General features: G+C 45.7%; 1 protein-coding gene across 1 annotated transcript; it reads right to left on the bottom strand.

Moving 5' to 3' along the window:
• Window positions 1-2,043: 2,043 nt before the first annotated feature.
• Window positions 2,044-9,367, bottom strand: LOC149346634 (2-oxoglutarate and iron-dependent oxygenase domain-containing protein 3-like). The gene is made up of 7 exons (XM_089586552.1): window positions 8,727-9,367; window positions 7,775-7,850; window positions 7,315-7,422; window positions 7,129-7,185; window positions 6,035-6,188; window positions 4,414-4,540; window positions 2,044-3,294 (listed from the first exon to the last, which is right to left on the bottom strand). The coding sequence occupies exons 1-7, from the start codon at window positions 9,010-9,012 to the stop codon at window positions 3,146-3,148; spliced, it is 957 nt and encodes a 318-aa protein (XP_089442678.1). The 5' UTR covers window positions 9,013-9,367; the 3' UTR covers window positions 2,044-3,145.
• Window positions 9,368-18,167: the final 8,800 nt, after the last annotated feature.

The following is an 18,167-nucleotide window of genomic DNA, read 5'->3' on the forward strand; positions in this document are numbered from 1 at the left end:
TAAATAAATAACTTCTTGCAGCTTCACAAGTGAAGCCCTCTTATAACAATACTGGTTATAACAATATATCGGATATAACAATGGTCAGTCATGGCACCATCAGCTTTTCCATGTGTTCTATGGTAAAATAAACTGCTTATAGCAATGCTGTCAAGGCACATTATTGGTTATAGCAATCAAATCTTTTCATTGAGTGTCAACCGTAATAGGAAAAAAACCAAGGAAATGCTACAACCACACCAGCAAAACCATGCTTACAACACAAAAGCGTGCATGTGTGGGGCCGACCAATGGACTAAGCTGGCGCAGCAATGCCACGAAAACAAAGAGGCAGGCGTCATCGCGTCAGGAGAGCTGCTGCATTGCTGCATTGGCTATGTGCACCATGCGTACCCCCAATCAGTCGGTGCAGTGTGCGTGCGTGCAGCCAGCGCGGTTTTTCTCTTGTCAGGTGTCACCGCACCCTTAGTTCTGCATGCTTCTTGAATCTCCCATAAGAATAGCTTCCAAAAAGCCGGCTTGATTCCTGTGACGTGGAGGTGCGCGAAGCTCCCGGTGGCGCAGTGTTGGCGGTGCTTTGGTCATCGGTAAACGGTGAACATTGTTCTGGTTCCCTGAAGTTCGAATTAACCCGCTTTTACAGGCATTAGAGCAGTCAAACCCCTCCAGGTATTTACTGTCAATAAATGCTCTGAAATTTGTTCTCTTCTTTTTTTCGGCACAACCCTGTTATAACAATTATTGGTTATGGCAATGGTATTTCTATGGCACTTCAATATTGTTATAAGTGGGCTTGACTGTAGTTACTAGTTACTTCGTACAGACAGTAATGATAGTAGGAGAGTGAATTTCAGGGGTCTGTTATGTGGATGTTCTCGCATCTACCATCTGATATGTGCCCACTACAGTAGGATACAACTTATAAAAAACATCAGTTGTTAAAGGTGCACTGGAGAGGAATCTGAACTCATCTTTTTGCCACGGGAACTCGATCTGCACGTTCTGAGCATTCTTAGAAACTGCGATGTATTGCCCTGTGTGGCTGATTTTCCTAATTAAATCGAATTAACGTCCCTCGTACGGTGGGCGGAGTCGACCAACGAGTGGAGTGCCTTGCAGCCAGCTCCGTGGAGGCTTTGCTTTCGCTCTATTTTGTTTTTTAGGTTTCCATGAATAAATAGTTTCATTCACAGATAATATAGCCGCAAAATAAGCCCGAAGAAATAAAAATATGCGCGGACTATTTGCTTCTACGGACTACTACGTATTACTCCGCCGATGGCAGAGCGGCAAGCCACCACGAGACTGGGTGAAAGGCACTCCAAGCGTTGGCCGACTCTGCCCACCGTACGAGGGAGAATTAAAGAAAAAAAGGCGGGAGCCGGACGTTAATTTGATTTAATTAGAAAAATCAGCCACACGGGGCAATAAATCGAAGTTTCTAAGAATGCTCGGAACGTGCAGATCGAGTTGCCGCGGCAAAAAGACGAGTTCAGATTCCTCTTCAGTGCACCTTTAACAATGGGTCACAGTCTGAGCCGTCCTGTATTACTCCGCTAGCCAATTGCAACAGTATAAACTAAACCAGCTTTTGAATGCTTTACTTTATTAAACAAGCCAGGTATAAGAATTCTAGATCTTATAATTTTTTCTCCTTGTGATTAGCTTTCCGATTAGGTTACAAGAAAACTTTTATCAATGGACTACTTTTATGTCGTGGAGTAATTCTGTGCGCAGAGGCCGAATGTGTGCGGGAGCTTCACTGCAGACTTAAGTTGTACCCGGATATACAAATGGGTAATCATAGATCAATCTTCCAGCTATTTCTGAACTATCATGATGGCTGAGTAAAGCTGGCAGGCCAACGCTTGGGACAACAAAAAAGCAGATTAGAAAAAACAAACCATTCCAATTGGACCACCTGTATCATTCAGAGATTGCTGATAGACTACTTACCAATTGGGAAAATACTTTTGTTAATAGGGCACACATACACTGCAGTGAAGAATGGTGTGCAGGCAATTACATCAAAAAACAATTGGAAACAAGTAAAAATACTTTTATTAATGTGGAATGTACTAAATACTACACCTTGAAAAGGAGTATGCATGCAATTATGCTAATACTGTAAAATTATTGAAATGGACTGTGCTGAAAAACCGATTTGATCGTTATTGCAGCTCCTAGTAAATACATAGATCACTTAAGGACAAACTGCTGCAGGTTTCAACCAAGGAAGCAAGACTGCAGGCGAGCCATGTTTCCAATGCAGTAAAGGCTCACAACGGTACAAAAGAAACATGGCACATTTTTTAACGGAGTAGCATCGTAACAACAGAATCTTGATCACCGAGGGCAATGGAACAACGCAACCCGTACTGCACTGAAGCAAAGAATAGCGTTATCGTCCTGTGCTAGACAAGCAAGTCATCAGGCCTCGCTTGTCATGGATAGATAAAAAAAATACTTCATTACACCTCCTGTGATAAGCAGCATGTGTAGCAATTCTGCCGTCATGTATAAAAGCTTGTCCTTTGTAAGCAACTGCCTTGCTTGCATTAAAGTTTTGCACCGAGATCGCATTTGGAGGCATGCTTCGTATTCCACCATGTCCGTTAAGACGTGTAAGAACTTGTTCATTTTATATTCAGAACAAATCGCACAATAAGTTGTGCATGAATGCACAGCAGAAAACTTGGAATTTTTCAGCTCAGTAAAGTGGCGCCATCTGTTGACAGTAAGGCAAAACGTCTGCAGCTTTCATCACAGTTTGGCTGACACTTGGTCTTGCCAGCAGGCATTACCACGGTTCTTTCCCATATAAATCAGTATGTTAACAGTTTAATATATGCATAAAAAGTGCATCTCAATTCGTTAGCAAAAAAATTGTGCAGAAAACTGCCCTAAAACTGGGTACCAATTAGAACCCACGGCACCACAGCAAGACACGTGTACAGGACTGCGTACCAACGATTTAGGCAGCAGGAGCATTTGAATCAGTCATTCTTCACAGTGCTAGAACAGTTAGCGCATATAACAAACTCTCTGGAATGTTGCCGTGAAAAAACCGCCCACACATTCTCATCTCATCCGCACCGGTATTGTCTTGGTCGCACACCATGTCACGCTTGCGGTAAGACACACTTCAGGTGCTCTGTTTTGGTCTGCCTGGGTCCTGAATGGCTTTTGAAGGGTCGCAGGAAAATGACACGGTCAGCGCGTACCGTACACCCCTGTCCACTTTCTCCACAAAGTGCGGGTTTTCTGAGCCAGACGTGAAGGCCAGGACTCGACCTATAAAAAAAGGTGTACGTCGCAGATGTGAATTTAGATCCAAGAACAATAAAAATAAAGACGTTTATTGTCATGAATGCACATAGTTTACACATGCAGGAGCAACCCCGAAACAGGTCATATTAAGGGTTCGTATTGTTGGTGACTGTGTGTAAAAGAGCAGTCTAGAAGGTAAACAAGCGGTCACAATATCGATAAAGTGCTGAGTACAACAAGCTTATGGGCAAGTTGGCTGCATGGGAGAGGCCTTTGCCCTGCAGTGGGCGTAGTTAGGCTGATGATGATGATGGCTGCATACTTAAAACGCTACTGCAGTGCAAGAACCATGTGCACAATAAGAAAACACGTGGATGAACACTGCACTCACAACTGGCATGCTGATTATAAGAGCTGCGTCACACATGCACGCAGGGAATACTGAAAGACATGGGTCAAAGGCAAACGTGAACCGACATCAGCTCTAGGGAACATCTTATTCATCTTATGGCAAGGAAAAGGTTGTCTTCTGATCTGCACTATCAACTGAAACATCGCTTACACAGGCATTTTAATGTACATATTGCATTAATTGTGAGTAATTTATGATAACAAAAATCCCACAAAGCACTTCACAGTCGGAAGGAAAGAACTTTGCCACTCTCACACCGCTCTGCTGCAGCATTGCACGCTTACACTGACCATGGCTCACCCCAATTTTTAATGGCACAACTTGCAAAGGTAGTCATGACACTGTACATGAAGTCAGGCTTTCAGCAAACAAAAAGAAAACATATAAAGGGCAATAGTAAAAATAAACGACGCAACAAGTAGTGCAGGAACAGTCAGAATTCTCTTCACCGTTGCAAAGTGCAATTATACCAACTACCGCCACCATGTAAATGCAATAATGTTTTCCCACAACCCTCAACGTTGTCAGCCGTACCTGGTCTGACAGCACTTTCCAAAGCATTAGCAATGAAGGAGACCATCCACATAATTTTTTAAACCATGCAGAGTTGTGTCAAAAGAACATCGCCACACAGCTCAGCTATTCTCTGAATGCTGTCCAAAGTAGGCTGGCTGGATGCTTTTAACAAAGGCATCAAAGGGCGCTGTGAAAACTGCGCTCCACTGACTTACCTCTCTTTGGCTCCACTGTGGCGTTGCCTCTCACGCTATCCACAAAAAACAGACGGCCTCCGCCAAAGTCTGCGCTGTAGTCTGTCAGGTACAGCAGCGAGGTGTAGTGGAATGATCCATACTGCTCCTGCAAGGCAACAGCGGGTAGATGTGCACGGAGTTGACAGTGCTCAATTTAGGTGCAGTAATGCAAGCTGAGAATGCTGTTTATCAGTTCACAGCATGCGTATGTGTGCTCTGAAAACAAAGCATGTGTATTCGACTTGTGTATTTGAGGGTCCACAGGTCTACACTTTGTGAACCTGGAAATCAATCAGAAAAACAGAGAAAATGAATCTTCACCTTACCTTGTAGTGTAATCTTGAAAAAGATAGGTTGAATCAAAAACCAAAAAATAGTTTAACCCCCTGCCACATCTGAGCGTTAGGATGTGGCAGTGAGAGCTAGACTGAAAAATTCTCCCCCTTCTTCAACATGTCTTCCACTGTGGCAGTCAGATGCAGTAAATATGTGAACAGCAGCAGTGAATCAGCGATGTGCTCTCCATGAGTCTGAGATGGGCCTGTCTTCACAACCTGCAAACCTGCTCTCCGGAGGTGGTGGCAATCGTACCTCGGAAGGCAAGTTGTGTTCCAAGTTTCTAAGTTGTGCACCTTGACTGCTTGCTGAGCTGTTTCCAATGCAGTTATCTTCTAACACCACTCACACTGCTTTTTTCTTGGGATAATAATAATAATAATGTTTATTTCCATCATAACATATGATGGAGGTGGTGAGAAAAAAAGCGAGGACGCTTGACTAAGTTCTCACCACCTCAGGCAGTGGCATGCAGCAAGACACATTCCGCTCTGTACATACTGCACACATGCAGCAAAACAAAAAAATCAAAAAGAAAAGTGCAACAAAAGAATTAACAACACGTAATACAACATTAACACACTCAGTAAATAAAAAAAAATAACACAACGCAAGGCTTGAATCTAAAAGTGGTGTTAGTGCTGCTTATGAATAAGAATTAGTATAATTACAAGCTTTGAATTATAAAATCACGTACAGTGAAAAACGGAATATGAAGGACATCAATGTTTGAGTCAATAAATATGTTTAAAAGTAGCAGGAGACGGTAATTAAGCATTTGGTGTCCGTAATTTGTTCGTGTAACAGGTACAGACCAGTGTGGTTTGTGACGTTGTGGGTAATTGTGTTTAAGTAGGCTTTTTGTTCAGTTATGTAAGATTTCATTAACCTGTAAATATATATTTTCTGGACGTTTACAATGCTGAATGTGGTAAACAAGTGCCTGGTTGTGTGTCCGTAGGGTAACCCATATATTATTCTAAGCATCTTTTTTTCCAGTACTGACACATACACATGCTGGATGGTGTTGCGCACACAAAAAAACGTGCACAGGAAAGAGCAGAAGATGACAGATAGAGCGCCATCTATCTGTCATCTTCTGCTCCTTCTTGTGTATGTTTGTTTGTGTGCGCAACGCCATCCCAAGAAAGCTATGCACCAACTCGCCCAGCAAGAAGTTTTTCAACACTGCTTTTTTTTTCCTTTAAACGTTGATTCAAACAGTTGGCGGTAACTGTATCACAAGCGAGCCCTGACAACTGACCTTGTCGATGTGCACGTGCCAGTATTCGTCATGCACGGTGACAGCCGGCCGAGCCGTCATTTCCGAGAAGAAGGTCGGATGCGTCAGGTGCAGGAGCTCAGGTCTGACACCAAACTGGAACCCGATGAGGCTTCGAATCTTGTCCTTGACCTGCCTGCAGTATGCCATTTGAAAAATAAATGCATAAATAAATAAAAGCCCAGTGCTAGTCAGCACTAAGCTGGGAAGCACAACTATATGAAGAACATCAAAAGCAGGCAGGCCAATTCACACGCTGCTAATGCAGTTGTCAGGAGACATGGTTTGTGGTTCCTGTAGTGCTTCTGCAGCTTCAATGCTGAAGCAACTAAGAACGAGAGGAATTTCTTGCTCCTGAGGGTGAGAACTGTGTGAATTTTCTAATCACTTGCAAAGAAGCCCTGTGCACTGTCAACACAGACTATGAAGACCTTAAGCTGTCACATGTCCATTTCTGTCAGACATGGCAAAACATTACTCACAATGATGAGTATCATAAATGGTAGAAGAGGAAAGAGTTTGCAAAAGCACAAAATTTTGTTGCACATCTGTTCTATATCTATAAAAGAAGTCGTTTAAGAATGGTTAAATTATGCACGCTGAAATACTGTGGTAATTATCACACCATGTCCTGGCTACCAGTTTGCTTAGCAGTATGCATCAAGCTTTCAATCCATGCCATTTCACACCAGCAAAAGCAGCCCTATACAACCTAATTTCTTGTACAAGCTATCTTGACAACTCGAGACTTAAGGGACTCTGCCTACAATAAAACAAGCAGCTTAGGCTTAGAACTAGCAGCGAGCAAGGTTCATGCAAGATCATCCTCTCAGAACTCAAAATAAAAGAAGTATGATGTCACGGCAAACCACGTGTTGGAGGGAGGGGGGGGCAACAGTTCTGTTTTGATGACAATCGAGAAGAGTTTCATGGCTAGCTAAAAATTAGATTGTCCAGTCCACTTCCACAGGTTGGTAGATTATACATATCATAGGGCAAATGCATATGAATGGTAACAAGGTTTGTGCTGAAGACCGTGCAAACTATGTCTAGTGGCAGACAGAAGATGAACTCACTTGTAGACTTTCAAGTCATTGTCGGAGAATAGTGTGGTGCCTTTGTTCTCAAGAAGCCTGGGGACAAAGAACATATGAAGCTTGCTGAAATACAGCAGTAAGGAAATCGAATACCAAAGCAATATGTGGCCATCTTGGAGGACCAATGAGTTTAATACTTGGAAATAAAGTGAAAAATCAGCTTGCCTGTAGACATTGACAAACTTTTTCCCGAGAGAAATAGATCCAGAATGGAGGTCCAAAATTGATGCTCCCCCATCAGAACGACTCAGTGCCAGGCCTCTTTTTGCTAGGCTGGAAGGCAGGAAGAAAGAAAAAAAATTTTCACTTATAAAAGATGCAATTTCATTGCAGAATATTTATGGAAACATTCGTGTACACTATGGCTACATAACATAACTAAGATTTGAATGTTCAGTGCATCCCTGTCTACAAAGAGGACGAAAATTCGCTCTCTCCATTTATTATCACTCCTCAGCTGTGGTACTACGGAAAACTAGACCATACATATAGTAATTTACCTGCAGGCCTACACAAGAAATACCACTAACTTCTCCAAAATATCATGAAGAAAAATATTCCACATTTGTGCCCAAAACAAACTTGTGCTCTTTAGGCACAAGACTGAATTGAAAAGCTTACTCACCTCAACAGTGCACTGCTCTCTTCGTCTGTGACTACACTGTCGGATACGACTCTTCCGCACTTAATGGGTGCACAGTCTGCGTGATGGGAATTGACAGCATGCAATAAAACCACAAAATTACAATGGTATCGGCATGGCATGCCACAATGTCCTTTACGAGTTTACGCCAGACGTTAACATGACAATTGCGAATGGCAGGTGAGGCAGTAGTTTGCAAAGACGCAGAGGGCATCTATAACAGATGCCTTAAGAAACGAAAGGTTACAGGCGGTGAACAATGAAATATAAAATAGACACGCACCAGCGCTGTGGTGTGGTCTTCAATGTTCTGTCCTGTCTGTTCGCTGCTAATTTTATGTGATATACCAACTGTCCCGGATAATTCCTCTCTTGCACAATGAAACATTCGTAACTTTCCCGCCCACCCATGACCACACGACAAATATGCCCCGGAAAGCCAACTGCACGCACGCACTAGGATCAAGTTAAGATAATGAAATATATGACATTCCGGTGTTAGCAGCTGATTTGCAGGATTTCACTTTTAACAACTTGTGCGACCCGCCGCGGTGGCTCAGTGGTTAGAGCACCTGGCTACTGAGCCAGAGTTCCCGAGTTCGAACCCAACCGCTGCGGCAGCGTTTCGACGGAGGCGAAATGCAAAAGGCGCCCGTGTGCTGTGCGATTTCAGTGCAGAGTTAAAGATCAGGAGGCCGAAATTATTCCGGAGCCCTCCACTACGGCACCTCTTTCTTCTCTCACTCCTTCCTTTATCCCTTCCCTTACGGCGCGGTTCAGGTGTCCACCGAGATCGGACACACGATACTGCGCAATTTCCTTTCCTGAAAAACCAATTCTCTCTCTCTTTCAATAAAGTTACAGCTTCTACTATTCGTCACTGAGTACTTTCCTTCAACGCATAAAAACCAACCGAAGCACCTCAAAAGAGCACCTTTGAATAGGCTGCGGTCTTTGACGTAGTCGTCGGAGCACTTCACCGTTTCGGATTTGATCGGCAAGACTTCGCTTCGGGAGGCGAACACCGTGACCGTCTCCGACTTCCACCTCGCTGGAATGTAAAGGACTGCCAGCAACGCCACGGACACGGCGATTCGCACGACGATTCGCCGAGTAGGAAACACAGGCGCAGCAGACGATGTGGACGAGGCTGAGCCGGCATCCGGCGAAGCCGACCCGGCCGCGGGCTTCTTCGCTTCGCCACGTTTCCTTAGCGCCATTACTGTTTTAAAACGCACTCCGCGGTCTTAAAGGGCACAGGATGTGCTGGAACACTTTTAGTTGAAGCCAGAGCGGTTCATCGTCAAACAACACTTTCCCGCGACACGCACAGCTGTGTGACTGATTCTGCATCCGGCGTTCAAGTCACATGGAACCGGGCCGCAAGCGCCCTGAAAGCAGTCCAAAGTCTCGCCGCTGAACAGCGTCAGCGAGTGGTCTCGGAGCAAATTCGTTCAAAGAAGGAAACTGGTGACTTTCAAGAGTTTTGACTGAGAATAACCGCGCGGGGACTGGAGCACGGTAGCAGTTTCACGAGGGCGAGATCACGTAATATTTCATTACGCAGTGGCCATATTTGGGATCTACCAAGCGATGGGCATCAGAATTGCCATAGCAACCAGTAATTTCTTTCTGGCTGGCTGTGGCTAATATAAGCTAACGCGTGTTAACTTTGAATGAATGAATAGTTGAATAAATGTATTATTTATTTTTAAATACATCATATTTACCTTTTTATTGCATTTTGTAGGCGTATACGACAAATTTTTAAACAAATACAAATAAATATTGATAGCCAAATTCGGCGCGTAATTCGAACCATCAGCTTCGAGAAGAAGTCGATTTGTGCCACCTCCGGGTGATCTAGTTAAAGCTCCTTCTCTCGAGCGGTGGGAGACCGTGCTGGCTAGCTCTGACCCCAGAACGCAAGTTTTGGCGGTGGAGTGGGCTGACAAAGTCGTCGAGGGCTATGTACTCTCGACCACTTAACACGACCTCTTGCCAAGCTCTTCCCGGCGAATAAAATGTTTTACAATCAATCGATTTGTGCCAGTTTGGGGGGAATTTTGATCAGGGATAGGTTAAAAAGGAAAGGGGACAGGACGGAGCCCTGTGGCGTCCCTTTACTTCCTAGTGTGATTGGGGCAGACTCTATTGTTCCGACCGTTATCACTGCTATTCTGTTAGTGAGGAAGGATCGGATGTAGTTGTACGTCCTTTCTCCGGGGTTGATTTCTGACAAGTTTGTCAAAATGGCTTTGTGGGTGACGTTGTCGAAAGCTTTAACAAGGTCTAAACCCAATATTGCTTGCGTTCCTTTTCCCTCGTCAGCTTCAATTATGTCCTTGTTAAGCTGCAAGAGTATGTCCTGGGTAGATAGTTGGGCCCTGAATCCTAACATTGTTTCAGGTAGGAGGTTCATGTCCTCCGCATAGTTTTGGAGCCTATTGAGGATGACATGCTCCATGGGTTTGCCTAGGCATGATGTTAATGAAATTGGGCGTAGATTCTCAGTGCTGAGTTTCTTACCCGCTTTAGGAATAAAAGTGATTTTCGCGTGTTTCCACTCTGGTGGTATGTTGCCTGCATGCCAGTATTTGTTCATAACGTCTGTAACCGCCGCGATCGACGTTGCGTCTAAGTTCTCAGAGTCTTATTTGTTACTTTGTCTGGTCCTGCCGCAGATGTTGTCCGCAGTTTTCCAATTGCGTACCAGACCTCTGCGTCTGTGATGTCTGCGTCTAAATTTGGATTAGGAGTCCCCCGGTAGTCTGGTTGTGTGGTACCATCATCCGTGTTTAGATAACGTTCTGCTAGCTCTTTGATTAGGTCTTCAGTTGTACCCTCACATTTATGTATGAGTCTGTACAGTTGACTTTGTTGCACGGGACGTGTTTGTTCTGGGTCGAGCAGGTGTCTTAGAAGATGCCATGTCTTCTTATTTCCGAGCTGTCCATTGACGCTTTCACATATTTGGTTCCATTGTTGTGTTTGGAGAGTAAGTGTATGTTCCTCGATTCGCCTCTCGATTTCAGCGATCTTTTTGCGTAGTCGCTTGTTGTGTTTTTGCTTCTTCCAGCGTTTTTGGAGGCCTTTTTGTGCCTGCCACAGGTGTAACAGTTTTGAGTCTGCAATCTGCTCCTCCTTCTCAACTGACACCACAACGCTAGTGTAGCTGACATCCTCATTCAGGGAGATAACCCAGTCGCTAAGGTTAGAGATCTCCTTTGGAGCTGTTTTGTCGCGAAGTTGCCTGAACTTGTCCCAATCCGTGGTTCGTATTTCTTTTGCTTTGTTTTTAAGTTTTGTCGTGGGGAAGGTGATGCTAAGGATGAAGTGATCACTACCAAGGTTTTGCCCGGTGTTGACCCACTTTGCGTCCTTGACGTTTTTAGAGAGGGATAAGTCTGGAGATGTGTCTACACATACACTGTTACCCATGCGTGTGTGGTCGCTCGAGTTGTTTAGCGTTGTGAGCCCTAGTGACTATGATTTGCCAGAGCAGGTTCCCTTTCGGAGTTGCTTTGGTATATCTCCATGCTGGGTGTTGAGCGTTGAAGCCTCCCACAATTATTAGTTGAGCCCTAGCAGCCAGCTTTACTGTGTTTATTAACAAGTGTGGGAGTCCATTGCCTTTGTTTCTTGGCGGGTTGTATACATTAAGGATGAAGAGATTTAAGTCTCCTTTTTGCCTTGGTACTATTTCAAGTAGGGTGTAATCTTCTTCCGAATCATTTATAAAATGTTGAACTGCGGTGATATTTCTATGCACCAGAGTGACTGTGAAGGAGCCGGCTGCGTTACTAGTATCCTAATGAGGTGGCAGATATGCTTTATAGCCTGGCAGTGTAGCCCTGCCGCTAGCTTCTTGCAATGCAATCACGTCTGGGGTTGGAACAGACGGTGCTTGTTGGATGTGGAGCTGCAAGTGGGCCCTCTTGCGGCGGAAGCCTCTGCAGTTCCATTGCCAAATTTCAAATTTTTGGCGTGGTGCCATGTTGGGTTATAGATGGTTGTGGCGTCGTGGACAGATCCAAGATGGGGGGTAGGCTCGCCTCGATAGTTGTAAGCCTATCCATTATTTGCTGCATGCAGGTGGCTATTTGGGATACCTGTCAATCTAGTGTTGCAAAGCGAATATCTATCTCTGCAAATTTGGTAGTAACGAGGCCTTGGAAGGTTGCTTGTTCTGTTGATATAGCGCTAGTTCTCTCTGACAGAGTATTGATGTCTGCCCTGAGTTTGGTAGGCGCTTTCGACGGCTGCGGGGTGTCGGCTTCCGAAGCCTCGGCCTTTCTTTTGGATTCCTCGCCTTCTTTTGTAGGAAGCGGTCTTTTAGTTGCTATTCTGGCGTCTGGATCCGTCGCGTTATGGGCCGAAGACTGGGACGCGGTGGAGGGAGTGTGGCAAATAGCGTCTGTTTCCATCGCGTCCCCCCCCAAACTGGCACAAATACCAGACCTACATCACACGTTCTATGCAGATGACATCACACTTTGGGTAACCAAAGGATGCGAAGGCTACATAGAAGACACACTCCAAGCAGCAGTGGACATCATTGGGGCATGCGCATGGGAATCCGGCCTTACTTGTTCTGAGCAAAAATCTGAACTCTTCGTGATCCGTCGTAAACAAAGAGGTAGGCGTACCACGACATCCCCCCGCAGATAAACGTCTATGTTAATGGACGATCTGTCAAAGAGGTTGTGGGGTTTAAATAGGGGAGATAAATCCGTTCTCCCCGTTTAACCGCGGCTGACACAGTTCAAAACCGCGCGGACCCCACCCCGTGGTCGCGTACGCTACCGAGCGCACGCCGACCACGGCGGGCCTTGCTCTGCGGGAACAAAGGAACGACACACTGGCTGACACAAACAAGGCATTTATTGCTATAAAACAATAACGCCAGCTAGCAACAAAATACACTGAGGAATCGAGGATGTCCGACTCACCAGCAAGGTTACGAGCGAATGTTCGCCCACGGTAGGGCAGAGGGAATATCTCCGAGGCCGGACGGGACGAGCTGAGGGGAACACGTTTCCACACGAGGACGCCCGCGGCGAAGAGCGGAGCTTTGCGCGTGAACGTCCAACACGCTTCCCTGTCCCAGGGAGAAGAGAGCCAGCTATCCCCCGCGCGCGCGCAGCAAAACGCCATCCGCGCTGGTGTCGCTGCGACGCGAGCGCCCTCCCCTGTTAGTTGAAAGTAACCGAACCGAGAGGAGTGCGCTCGCGGAGGAGCTAACTACAGTAGGGGGTGCAATGCGGTAAAGTAAACGCAGGGGACGAAGGCGTCCCCACAAGGTACAGACCATGCATGAGAATACTGGGGTTGTATTTACAAACAAATGGAAAGAATACTGACACACTCACTAAGCTAAAACGCACGGTAGAAGCGATGGCGTGATTAATCCGCCGCATAGCTAACCGCAGACAAGGGGTGAGGGAAAGAGGTTTATGCCGCCTAGTGCAGGCCTTTGCGCTAAGCAGGATACTCTATGCCACCCCTTACCTCAAATTTTCGAAAGCAGAAAAGGACAAATTGGATAGCATGATACGGCAGGCCTATAAGGCTGCGTTAGGACTCCCACTAAATGCCTCAACCGAAAGGCTTATGAGGTTAGGAATACATAACACCTACAATGAACTGAAAGAAGCCCATTTAATGGCTCAAACAGCGCGATTAGCCAATTCCAGAACTGGCAGGAGTATTCTTACCAGGCTCGGAATTAACTTTCAACCTACGAATAACGATGCTAAAGTAGACTTACCCCGCGACTATAGGACAGCCCTACTAATCAAACCACTCCCCAAAAACATGCACCCCTTACACCATGAGGGTAGAAGACAAGCACGAGCCAAAGCCTTACATAACAAATACAGACAGTGCGCTGCAACACTTTATGTAGATGCGGCAGAATACAAAAATACCAATGCCTTTGCAATTGTGGTTGTGAACGAGAATGGTGACCACATCGTCTCGGCGACAATCAAAACGAAATCCTCTGAAACGGCAGAAGAGGCGGCTATAGCCCTCGCCCTAGCACATACCCAAGGGAGCATCATCATCACCGATTCCAAAATGGGTATCAATAATTTCGCTAAAGGGCGAATTACAAACACATCCCTTAGAATCCTTAACGCAACCAAATTCTCACCAAATTATTCCGAATTGATATGGGTCCCAGCCCATTCGGGGAATCCGGGGAACGAGGCAGCCCACAATAAAGCCCGAGGTTTCGTCGACCGGGCAGTGGATGAGTCTGGCTCCCTGAATTTCACGAAGGACTCCATGATCACATATCATGATCTCACCAATCATTTTAAATTAGGGAGGAGAATTTTCCCCCCTCGATACAAAAGACTTACTAAAGAACAAGAGGTTACGTGGCCTCGTCTACAGACGAGATCGATACGCACCCCATCACTCCTCGCGCACATTTATCCAGATCTTTACAACCCAAACTGCAAACACTGGCCAACGTGCTACCTACGATCACATCCTGTGGGACTGCAAAATAGAGCCACCTCCGGGTGATCTAGTTACAGCTCCTTCTCTCGAGCGGTGGGAGACCGTGCTGGCTAGCTCTGGCCCCAGAACGCAAGTTTTGGCGGTGTAGTGGGCTGACAAAGTCGTCGAGGGCTATGTACTCTCGACCACTTAACGCGACCTCTTGCCAAGCTCTTCCCGGCGAATAAAATGTTTTACAATCAATCAATTGATAATTCTAGAAAGCTACGGCAATCATTTATCTTCGGTGCAACTTTAACGAAAGCCAAGAAGCTGCTGCCGCTGTTGTCAGCCTAAATTATGTAGCTATCAAATAACAGGAAATCAAATAGGAACTTGTCGGACACAAAAGTAACAGCAAAAAAAAGTGTATTGGGTTAATTCCCATATTTTCGCTCACAACTCCGACAACGCCAGCGCCGACACCGGATTTTCTGAAGAACGGGGCATTTAACCCTATCGCGTTAAAATTGTAGACAAATCATTATAAACTTGTGCGCAAATAATGAGCTTTTGGACAACAGAGTGGCACCAGTAAACTCAATTGGTGACCGCGGTTATTTAACATCATCTTTTGTAAAACAGCGCGAACAACGTCGGACAAGAACAAGAAGGACACAGGACGAGCGCTGACTCTCAACTAAGGTTTTATTAGCAACACTTGGTGCTTATAGAGGAAAAAACACACACAAGAACATCACATATGTTACACTAAAATCGGTAATACATGAGGCAGAGAAGCATGCGACGCTCAAAGGCCACCAAGAAAAGCTATCTCTTTGTAACTGAGAGTGACTGGCGGTTTGCTGACACACTTTAGCTCTTGACCGATATGGAAGGCTTCCATTACTTCTCGCGTGGTCTGATCAGAGTGCGGGCAAAGCACCTTTTTGCTACTCCACATGGCTGTGCATTTTTTCTTCTTCTTTTTCATTACCTCACAATTTTTACAGTGCCTTACCAAGTATGAAAGTTCCTTGTTATTGTCTAGATTGCTTTTGTGCTCCTGCAACCTTTTATTTAAGCAACGTCACGTCTGCCCGATGTGCCGGGCTCCGCAGGAGAGTGGAATTTCTTACACAACCCCTTTGCGACAAGCGACGAACTTGTTTCTGTGCGCGATGTAACAACCTTTCCTTCTTTCCGACGGTTCCTCTCCCTTTGGATTGCTGGACGTATCTGCTTTAGTTTTATGGGAGCTGATATAGCTACATTAACTTCATATTGACTTGCCCCATTTTTCACCTCATGGGTGATGCGATGTAGGTAAGGAAGAACAGCAACTTTTTCTTTCTTCTTTTTTTTTCCTTTTGGTTGACACCGGTTTGCTGAGTGTCCTGCTGTTTCACCCACTTGAGCAAACGAGAGCAGGCCTCTGTTACTGTAAAACTTGGGCTACCGGTGAAAATCGTAACTGGTAAAACTGGTTTAGGGAACAATTTCCCAGTTGACTCCAGTTGGGTTCCAGTTGGCGGCAGCTGGAACACGGCTGGAAGCCAATTGGAAACAACTGGAATCAACCGGGAAATTGTTCCCTAAACCAATTTGACCAGTTGCGATTTTCGCCTGACTGGAAACTGTCGCTGAGAACATGGTGACAGGATTTTGTCATAGAATTCCGAAGGTAGGAACTGACAGTGCCGTTTCTAACAATTTTTAAATGACTTGAGTGGGAACTAAGGAGTGGTTTTGTTGATCTGGGGTTGTATTTCCAGCAGGCATGGCCGGGAACGAAGCGCAAATCCAAGAACTGCAAGTCATCGTCGGATGGTGCCTCGAAAGTGAATTCCAGCCTGGCACCACATTTTCTGAACACCTTCAAAATGTCAGCCATGCGCGCTTCTCAGAGATCACGGTCTGTTAACAGCAGATAGCCGTCCAAATATCTCACGGTCTTATGGTGCAGTCCCGATAGTTCCCTCTCCAGGTCAATATCCACGTATATGAGAAAAATTTCGCTAAGGACCGGGGCGACTCTTGACCCGATACACACTCCTGCCTTTTGTGAATAAAGATTATTTGTTTATTTATTTATTCATTAAGTTAATCATACTGTTAACGTACTGTATGTTGAAAGTTTCCAAAAGCTACTCCAGTTTTACCTGTGTTCGACTTTCGTGGGTTGGCTCGTTTTATCTGTGGTAGGTATAGACGCTTTACAGCGCCGTATCATGGGGGCTGCCATCTTTGATCACGTGATCACGCCGCCATTACTCGCCTCCTGACCGCTCGGTGCGCGCCTCGTCCCGAAGGCTGCTGCGTCGGACGGTTCGGTTCCGACAGGCAGTGTTTCGGCTGATACGGTTTTAGAGGAGAGGAAAGACGACACTATGGTGTGGCCAAAGCTTGGAAGGACATGTGAGAACCTTAATTTGATCACTTCAGGCGTGAAAACGCGATAGGACTTCATGTCGCGTAGAGCCGCTGAGCTCTCCGCCTCTTCGAGCCAACGGACAGATCGCCTGAATGCTTGTCTTTGCATGCGCTGAAGGCTCTGCTTAATGTTTTTTTATTGTGATTATATAAAACGGCAAGGTTGAATGTTCCTGCGGCCTTACAGGTCGTTGTCCTATTGTGTACCTGCATGCAGACACTACTGTAAAACGCTCACATGCACATCGTATGCATTTGTTTACAACCTGTTAACGGTGCTTAGGAAACCTGAAATATTTCCTACTGGTTGGTTAAACATAGAAAAGCGACAAAAATAAATAGACACACAAAGGTTGACTATCATGGTAGCTGTACCATGCATCAAGCAGCCGTCACAAGCTGGCGTGCAATCATTTCGGAGGATTCCGCGATATAATTGTTATAGCGTGTGCATGGCAACGCGTTCATGCTAGACCAATTTCACAATAACGTCAGCCTCATATAAAAAATTTTGGTACGCTCGATATGCGGACATGGTCTCTTTGGATGTAATTAATCAGCTTCACTCTGAGCGTGCGAAGTCACTTTTAGTGACTGTCGCGCATGGACCGCGAGCAAGTGACAACCGCCCAGCACAGCAGCCGTAAACCTAATGCTGTAATCCGAATACGGTCCACGGAAACCGCGCTTCTTGGAGCGAAATTGAACAGTAGCACCAAGACAGCGTGTAATACACGGACTGAGGGTAAGCGTTGTCGGCTCGCACGGCAGTGCGGTGCACAATAAACAGCAGCAGCATGTAGGAGCGCAAGTCGACTTTTTTTTTTTCGTTCCTAATTCGGCTTCGGGCGCTCCCTTTACTAATGGCCACACACCATCACTTACGATCAATGGGGACTCAGGACAGTGCACAACAACTGAAAGCACGCCGTCATGGTTTCGGTGGCGGAACAGCTTCTTCATGCGGCTGTGTTGTGCACTTACCCTCGGAGATTTTCCGAGATCGAAATCTTTTTTTTATTAGCTATCTAGCGCTCGCGAACGTGTTTGTTGCGTTCGCCAGTTCGGAAAGGATGCGTGTCGAATGGGCGCGAACATTGGCTTTACCTACTTGTCCAGTTCGGTTCCGTGAAGCTTGCAAACGGCCACATCCCGCACCTTTAACTCTCTGTCGCAATTCCTGCAATCCACAACACAGCGCGTGTTTCCTCTACCTTTTAACATCGTAGAAAGAACACATTCGGCAACCACCCGCGAAATTTCCACTGCTGCGTTGAAACGTACACGCCGGCGACTTACGAGGCCAGTAATGGCGCCGTGTTCCAAGCGCACGTGTGGCGCCATCTGGTCTCAAACGGAAGAACTGCGCGCTGTAAACGGTCTATAGGAGGACCAACTCGGCCACTGAAATGTTACAGTCCTGCAACCTTTAGCTGCTAGAAACCAGGATAAAAAAAAAATAAATGGCTGAGGCTTAGCTAAGGTTAAGCCT

This window comes from Amblyomma mixtum, chromosome 4 (genome assembly GCF_055824585.1).
Source record: "Amblyomma mixtum isolate Tamu chromosome 4, ASM5582458v1, whole genome shotgun sequence".
NCBI classification, from domain to species: domain Eukaryota; kingdom Metazoa; phylum Arthropoda; class Arachnida; order Ixodida; family Ixodidae; genus Amblyomma; species Amblyomma mixtum.

Bases quoted from the DNA above. Each gene is read 5' to 3' on its own strand.
- LOC149346634 (XM_089586552.1), bottom strand. From the start codon at position 9,012: ATGGCGCTAAGGAAACGTGGCGAAGCGAAGAAGCCCGCGGCCGGGTCG. The intron at 7,423-7,774 runs GTGAGTAAGCTT...CCTGCCTTCCAG, and splicing joins GAGAGCAGTGCACTGTTGAG to CCTAGCAAAAAGAGGCCTGG. The intron at 3,295-4,413 runs GTAAGTCAGTGG...CTTTTTTTATAG, and splicing joins CACAGTGGAGCCAAAGAGAG to GTCGAGTCCTGGCCTTCACG.